The 8,534-nt window shown below is 38.3% G+C and overlaps 1 protein-coding gene and 1 pseudogene across 1 annotated transcript in view; one reads left to right on the forward strand and one right to left on the reverse strand.

Moving 5' to 3' along the window:
* Nucleotides 1-434, reverse strand: part of Wls (Wnt ligand secretion mediator) — a 93,395-nt gene extending 92,961 nt beyond the window's left edge. The window contains exon 1 of the mRNA XM_028777602.1: nt 35-434. Coding sequence (XP_028633435.1) covers nt 35-140 — 106 coding nt within the window. The 5' untranslated portion in view covers nt 141-434. The remainder of the gene's footprint in view (nt 1-34) is intronic.
* A 5,942-nt stretch (nt 435-6,376) lies between these two features.
* LOC114629555 lies at nt 6,377-6,517 on the forward strand (annotated as a pseudogene).
* Nucleotides 6,518-8,534: the final 2,017 nt, after the last annotated feature.

An 8,534-nucleotide genomic window follows, 5' to 3' on the forward strand; every position in this document is an offset into this window, starting at 1 on the left:
GGGAAAGGGGAAAGTTTGCAGCTCTCACACTTACCGATCAAGCCTCCCACCAGAAAGGCAACGATTTGGAAAACCAGAAGAATCCCTCCAACAATGCAGAGCTTCTTGGTGCTCATGTTTTCTATAATTGCCCCAGCCATTTCTGCGACCCTCTTTCTTTTCTCCTTTAAGTAAATGTTTTAGGGTATGCTTTCGCTTCCCCTCTCCTTCTTCCTTGCCCTCTTTTCCTGGTGCTGTAAAACTTCAAGGGTGCGATAGCAGAGAAGGTGGGACCCAGACCGCAGGCGCCCGCGCGGATGCCTGGGCGAAGCCGCTTGGGCTCCCCAGATGCCCAGAGCTGAGACTGCGGCCGCCCGGCAGCCAGTGGACGCTTAAAGAAGCAGGGAAGCGGATCACATGACACGCCTCCCTCTCTTTCTTCCTCCCTCCCTCTCGCGCTTCCTCTCTCCCTCCCTCCCTCTCTCCCTCCCTCCCTCCCTCTCTCTCTTCCTCAACCCTGGCCCGCCAGTTCAAGGATCTCAGCTCCTGCCAGCTCTGGCTACCCGCCCTTAGGTCTGGCCTGCAGCTTGCCCCGGCAACAGCTGGTATCTTGAGGAGGGTGGCTGGTGTTGTTAAATGGGCTTGACACACGCAGCCTCTACCATGTTTCCTTTTCTGGATTCCAAAGTATGGGATTTAAGTTACTCATGGGCCGCTTTGCAAACCCGTACTTACACGTTGAACCCACCTCACCACCAACCACTTGAACGCTAGGAAAGAGGTGAATTTCAAAAAAGGATTCTAATGAAGTCAAGTCACAGTATAAAGAAAAGAAATAAGGTCTCTGTTCAGGTATTTTCTGCCTTGTCCTATCCTAGATCATATCCCGCTAAGTTCCCTACTATACAGCTATTCAAGAACCTTGTTACCCAGCCAAATCAAACCTCTGTTCCTTACTCCACCCTGGACTTCCAGTCTTTAAAGTTCATTCAAAACCCAATTTGTTTTAAAACTCTGTTTTGTTTGTTACACCACTTTTATTTTATGTTCCAAGGGTTGATCCCCTCCATTCCTGCTCTCACATTTTCACCTTCTATTATAAGGTCTTATGAATGCACATTTATTTCCATTACCAAATTGTAAGATTCTAGGAGATTGGGACCAAGTTCAATTCTCTTTGTATTCGCTCCCCACCCCCAGTGACTAACAAAATTCTCACACTAGGAGACCCTGCATGAACTTTTGTCGAATGAATAAATGAGTGAATGTTTAAGCAAGCCCACAGCTTGCATTTCAAAAGCCTAAAGGACTTTAGTTGGGTAGGTAGTATACATGTTAAATAGCACCAGTTAGAGTTTCAGGTGGGTGGTCACAGCTCCCAGGAGGCTGAGTCAGGAGGATTAGGAATTTAAGACCAGCCTGGATAACTTTTCAAGACCCTGTCTCAAAATAAAAACTAAAAGGTGATCTGGAAATGTAGCTCGGTGGGAGAGCTCTTGTTTAACTTGTTGGTCTGAAGTCCTAGATTCAAACCCCATGGGAGGCAGAGGAGGAAAGAGAATGTTAACTCTTTGAGAGATTTATTTATATTGATACATTATGTCCAAGGAAAAGTGGTGATCTTAAGAGATTTCTTGACAAGCCTGTCCCAAACTCCAGGGCCTGGTTTTTCCATGTTTCATAAACTGACTATTTATCCAATGCAACTCACGTCACACCTTAGGCCTTCCCAGTACAGGTTTCCAAAGCCACCAGCATACGTGATTTATTGCTTCTTGTCATCTTCCTGTTAAGGGACTATTTACTGTCCTCTTCATCTATTCTTGCACCTGCATTGCCTTATAGATGACACCAGATAAGATACACTACAAAAAACAGGGCCATTGTTAGTCCTCTAGAACTAAACCTGATACATAAAACTTTATTTCATCTTCTTGGTCTCCAACAGACCTTAACAGTTCCAGAGCTGTTGCTGCTTTTTAAATATTATTTTTTTCCTTCAGTCATTTGTTCAACATTTACTTACTACCTTAATGTGTTTTCTTTTTTCATTCCTGAGCACAAAAGAGGATATCAAAACTTCGAGAGTATTCTGAAGAAACTACAGGGTACTTGTGACTCACTGTATAAGGATTTTCCAAATTGTAATTGGGGTGTGTGTGTGTGTGTGTGTGTGTGTGTGTGTGTGTGTGAGAGAGAGAGAGAGAGAGAGAGAGAGGGGAAAAGGAAGGAAGAAAAAAGAAAAAGGAGAGAAGGGAGGAAGAAATCGATATCCTTATTTCATAGAAATTCTATAAAATGCTATAAAAGAAAAATGATAATAATAACAACCTTATGGTATATTCTTACAAGGTATAGACACTTATTAGTATAAGAACACATTAATTGAATCAATAATCTTGATCAGAAAAAGAAATCTAGGGACTCTGGTGCTTGCTGAGCAGGCACAAAACCCTGGTTTTAATCCCAGCAATGCATAAACTGGGTATGGTGGCACACATCTGTAATCCCAGCACTCAAGAGGGTAGATCAAAAAGATCAGAAGTCTAAGGTCGTCCTTCATATATGGAATTTGAAGCCAGCCTAAGATATATGAATTCTTTTCTTAAAAAAGAAACAAGTAAGGCTAATCAGAGATTAGATGTTTCTCAGATGTAACATTTGACCATGTTATGAATATTTTTAATGAGTCAGTATCTTGGTATTTATTAAAGCTTGCTGTATACCCATAATCTTCTTGTTTTGTACTCCTAGATGATGTTATTACAAGTGTTTGTTACTACAATCAGCCTACAAACACACTTTTTAAAGCATACTTTTGAAGATGACTAGAGGATTATTTCCATTTGGCAATAGTACTAGTAAAAAAATGTTTAACGCAAAATTATGAACACTACTTAGTGAATGCTAACATAAACGCATTCTATCCTAAAAACTGCTCCCTGAGACAGAGAGATGGCTCAGTGTGTAAGAGAAAGTATAAATGATTTGAGTTTGAACCCCTAGCATCTAGATTATAAACAAAACAAAACAAAAACAAAAAAACAGGTATGGATGTACATGGCTGTAACTCTTGCACTGTAGAAGGCAGAGACAAGAGGATTCTTGGGGTTTGCTAGCTACCAGCCCAACTCCAAGTACAGTGGAAGACCCTTTCTCAAGGGAGTGAGGTGAAGACTGATAGAGCAAGACATGTATGTTCTCTATTGGCCTCTGTACATATGTGCATGGGTATGTACCCACTCCCTAACATGTACACAAACACAGTTGCCTCTAACCATCAAGGAAATGTTTATTTTGAGCCATCAGAGAGATGATTCTAGAAAACAGCACAGGGTCTGGAGAGGAAATTAAGTAGTTAAAAGCATTTGCCACTTTTTCAGAGTAACTGAGTTTGATTTGCAGCACTCATGGTGGATATCTCACAGCTGCTTCTAATTCTAGCTTCAGGGAATCCAATGCCCTCTTTTAGCCTCCATGGGCACCTGCACCCCTTGCCTCATGCCACACATGCACACACACTCATATAAACAAACAAGCAAGCAAACAACAACAAACAGAAGGGCTAGAGAGGTGGCTTGACAATTAAGAGTACTGGCTACTCTTCCAGAGGACCCCAGTTCAATTCCCGGTGTCTATATAATTTCTGACAACTGTCTTAAAATCCAGTTCCAGGAGATCCATGGGTACTGAATATATAAGATACATAGTAATACATGCAAAACATATTAAATAAAAATATTTTTTGAAAAAGATAGACTAATTAAAGTACAAAATCTAACTCCAATAGTTTTATTTATTATTTTATTTGAATTTTTTGGCATATAGAAAGTCAAAGAGACGTGAAATACATGTTTGCTGATGAATGAATATCTAACTGAGGATAGATAAAAATCTCACTTCAGTTCCCACAAAGAGTTTATTAGCTAACTTTTTATATGGTCCCTACGTACTAGGGTATATTTTGCACATACAGCTATATTTGTGGTATATTGTGACCATAGCTATCTTGAAAATTTCTTAATCAGAAGATAATGAGTGACTGTAGTACACCTCCTGGCACAGAGGAAAGTTCAGGTCCTTCTTTCAGGACCCAAGAGCAGTGTGATGTTATTTTCTTTGCAAAGGATCATCTGTGGAGATCTAAAGTAATTAAATACACCTCCTTAAAAACCTAATTGACTTCCCAGAGGAACCTAACAAGAATAGTAACCCACTCTGAAGCTTCTGTTCTTACTGTGGTAGTTTTTATCGATAAAAAACACCCCTATAGCCCTCAGTTGATGATATTTTCAATATGTGTTTGTGTGTGAATGAGCCTCACTATGAGTTCACACTTTGTTATTCAGTGTCACCCCTACCCAATTGTCTTATTTTAATGTAAATAAAAGATTTTTTTTTAGTGCATCCTTTCACACACTAACCTTAGAAAGGAACTTTTGAAATCAAAATCGTTCAACCTGATTTTCATATGAAATTGTTTAATATCAACCCCAGCCTCTCCTTCTTTAGATCTCACTCCCATCATAAGATTTCCATTTTGGCTTTCCATTCGCATTTCATATTTATTCCAGATATTAGCCTTATTTAATCCTAGCCTTATGTTTTACTGGTTAGATAAACACAGGATATGATCTACCTTTAACATCTTTTCTTAATTTCTTTTTTCTCAACTATTTAAAAATACCAGCAATATCAAACACATGTAATGATGAACATTCAAGAAAATAATGTGATTGTGCCAAACACAGAGTAGGCATTAGACAAATGTTGCAATTATAAGGGAGGTAGTTTCTGTTTCCAGAGAGCAGAACAAAACAAAACAAACCATAAATCACCTAATTATAGTTTCTCTTATTAAATTACCTCTTTGAACCCAGGCAACCTAGAAGGGCAGGTAAAAAAAAATTTATAGGTTTTCAGAAGCCTCTTAGTGTGATGGAGCCAGCAGCTTGAAGTAGCCAGCCTTTTGTTGTTTCCCAGGCTTGAAAGAGGCTGTAGTAGAAAGCTGAGGTGCCTCCAAAGTTTCAGATGGTCTGTGTTGGGTTGCTAGAGTAGAAGTGGAGCAAGGGTATTACTCTTTCTTAACATGTACGGATCCAAATTGCTTCCCCAAATCCTTATGGTTATTTGGCCTCCCCAGAACCTCTGTACTATTCTATCTCACAGATCCTTTCTTTGTTTCTCCTTGTGTGTGGTAGCAGTACACAGGTACATGTGTGCTGCTAACCAATAATACCCTGCACCATGGCACAGAGTTACTGCATTGATTTTGTGAATGTGTGAATAAATAGACAAGGTTTAGCCCTTAGCTGCTCAGAAACTCAGAAAACTCCTTTCTGACACACAGACGGTTAATGACAGGAAGTATACCTTAGACAGCCACAATTCATGCCCCAGCAAGGAAAAACTAGCTTAGGCACAGTCCAGATCTCCACTGTTACCCCACCAAAGTCATTACTGAGTAGCTCAGAATTACTGTATAGCACATCAGAGACAATGTTTCATAAGTACAACTTAGAGCATATGGTGAAATACAAGGCAGAAATATAAGAATTATATGAGAGTAGAATACATAAAAATACCCTCCTTTTTCTACTATGCATTAGTTACAAGAAACTCGGGAGCTGAGAATTAGGGGAGGGGCAGGTAATTCCTACACACCCCATGTAGTAGAAGCTAACAGTTTGCATTGGCAATGGCAATAACAACTAAAGCAGCAAGGAGACCCTGTGATATTGTTCTTATTTATACCAGTAAATCTGATAAATGCATAAATAGTGCCATCAATCTATGTAACTATTCCATCTTAAAAGGATAATTGGTCCAGACACTGCTAGTAAAACTAGGGACCTAAAATTCTCAAGTAAATACAAGACAGCAATTGTTTTGTTACCAAATGTATAACTTGAAAACATTTGAAAGAATTCAACAGAAACTCCTATGTAGCTCATGTTAAGATCCTGTAACCTATTCTTAGCTGTGTTCTTCTTCATGTTAGCTATGCCTTGAACTTATAAAAAGAGACAACTTAAAATACCATGCAAGGCTATGAAAGTAAGTAAAACTCAATGCCTAATATCCCTGGATGTTCATTCTTGCTCTGAGTTCTAGGAAAACCTTTCTTGCTGTTTCTAAAATAATCATTTCAGACTTGGTAGGCCTCTCCTCTACTTATATGCCTCACTCTTCTCTTTCTTGTGATTTGACTCTCATTTAGAGTAAATTTTCTCCAATAAAACCTGAAGTATTGATGTTTCTTCTTTGTTGGTAGTAATTTTCCAAGGTGAAGATTAAGTTTTCAAGTTAAATGACTCATACAAGTAATTGTTAAGCACAATCCCAGTGTGTTGGATGCACCTTTGAAAAATACACAGTAGCAGAAGATATGCACATCATCGCTTCTCGGCCTTTTGGCTAAGATCAAGTGTAGAAGATATGCACATAAAATTAAGTTTGACTTAGATAATCTATAAATTGATTCCTAATTTTTTATATTTTTTGTCATGGTATGAATTCTTTGCTTAAGAGTTCTAGGTACTTTATAAATATTTAGTTTATTTACTGATTGTTTATATGTGTTGCGAGTATTTATGTATAGGTTGTTGCCATAGCATGTGTGTAGAGATCAGAGGACAATATATGGAAATCAGTTCTGTTTTTCTACCTATTGGTTTTAGGGATCAAAGTGAGGTCATTGGCTTTAACAGTAAGTGCCTTTTTTTTTTTTTTGCTAAACCATTTCTATAGATGCTATAAATGTCCATCATAAGTAAAAATTTATGAGGAAAAAAATCACTATTTCTGATTTCTCAATTGTATATAATTGAAACCCAATTCGATGATACTTTTTATTTTGTTCATATATGTTGTATGTTTATAAGATGTCACATGTCTGGCATAGAAAAAGAGATTTGCTATCACAAATACTACCTTCCATCATCTTTTATAATTTTCTTTTTCAGTGATTCTCTTTCACACCTTCCCTTTGTCTTTCAAGTTTTTCACAGTAAAAATTATTTTCTCCCTTAAACTCTACATTTTCCTATCCATTGCCTTCACTGGCCTCCTTCTCTTAGAATCCAACTTCTGGAACATTCCCTTTGCAGGCTCTGGAACCTCACTTCTGCTGTCATCCCCAGCTATCTGCACAATATAGATCTCAGTGTTCCACTGACTGTCTGGAAGATACCACTGGTGAACTCTCTGATAATGCTCCTATTTGATCTCTTGTAACATTTGTCCTTTCTCTAGTGTTGGTAACTTTGCTCTCTCTTATTTTCTCTAACTGATGTAGCATCTATTTTCTTAAACTGGTTTCAGCTCCTTTACTCACTAGCATTTCTGAGCAGTTTCTCTTTCACTCTTTTTCTTCTCAAAGTTTGTGAATAATGAGTATCTTTGAGCTTCATCTCTTACCTAAACTTTAAACCTATACAGACAACTGTTTCTTTGACTTTTCTCCCTAGGTACACATGTGACAGTTCAGTGTATAGTGTATACATTATTATAAAACACTTTCTTACTTTATGAACATAACTTGGCACTCTATTCCTATGGCTTATAAATAAAGCCTAACTTATAAAGGCCACATCATTAAAAATCTCATTGAGTGATGATATCTGATATATAATGATTGTTCCCAGATTCTTCAAGATACTTCTCTATACTCATTGTGTATATATAAACAGTTGACCTCAGGCCTTCCCTCTTATAACTTAGCTATTGTAACAAAGCAATTAATCCTATGGAGGTACCACCAAGCCGATATCTTGTAATGCTCTGCCTGTAACATTACTTAATCCAAAGACTGGTTTATCTAGAAATCTAATGTGAAAACCCCAAAATATCTAGACTTCTTTATTAATGTTGTAAACTAATATTCAAGCATGTCAGAAACCATAAATAAGTATAATAATAGCAACAAACACTTATACATACTATGTTGACTTTTTAAAGTTATTTTATTGAGTTCTTATATCTATCACCCTTCCAATACTTATTCTTCCCTTAACTCTTCCAATACCACAATACTAGGTAGGAGAAAAAATAAGGTTAGAGAGAAAAGGCATAGGCCTCTTTGGACTGCTTCCTGCTCATTAAGCGTATCAGATTCTTAGGTGCAAGTCCAATTTTTGTCATCAGAGTACCCAGCAATCCAGTGACAGCAAACCAGCAATTCAGCAAATGCAACAGTAAGAACCAGCAGCAACCACCAGCAGCAGCAGCAGCAGCAGCAGCAGCAGCAGCAGCAGCAACAGCAACAAGGACCACCAGTAGCAGGGGGAACAGGAGCTGCTACAGCCCTCTCATGGCTCTCACATTTATTTGCTCTCCAGAGACCCCAGAATTAAACTATCTGCAGTTGGCAAAAATCACACCCCTGTTAATGCATGACACAAATCATAATCACCTGCTGTGAAGCAGCCTTGTGTCCCATACCTAGGATTAAAACAAAAACATATTTACGTAACATAACTGGGCTTCTAAAGAAACCAAAATTTTCACTACAATGCTATATGACAGCCCTTGTATGAAGTGGGGTACAATGTCCA

Source organism: Grammomys surdaster, unplaced genomic scaffold (assembly GCF_004785775.1).
Source record: "Grammomys surdaster isolate TR1022 unplaced genomic scaffold, NIH_TR_1.0 311, whole genome shotgun sequence".
NCBI classification, from domain to species: domain Eukaryota; kingdom Metazoa; phylum Chordata; class Mammalia; order Rodentia; family Muridae; genus Grammomys; species Grammomys surdaster.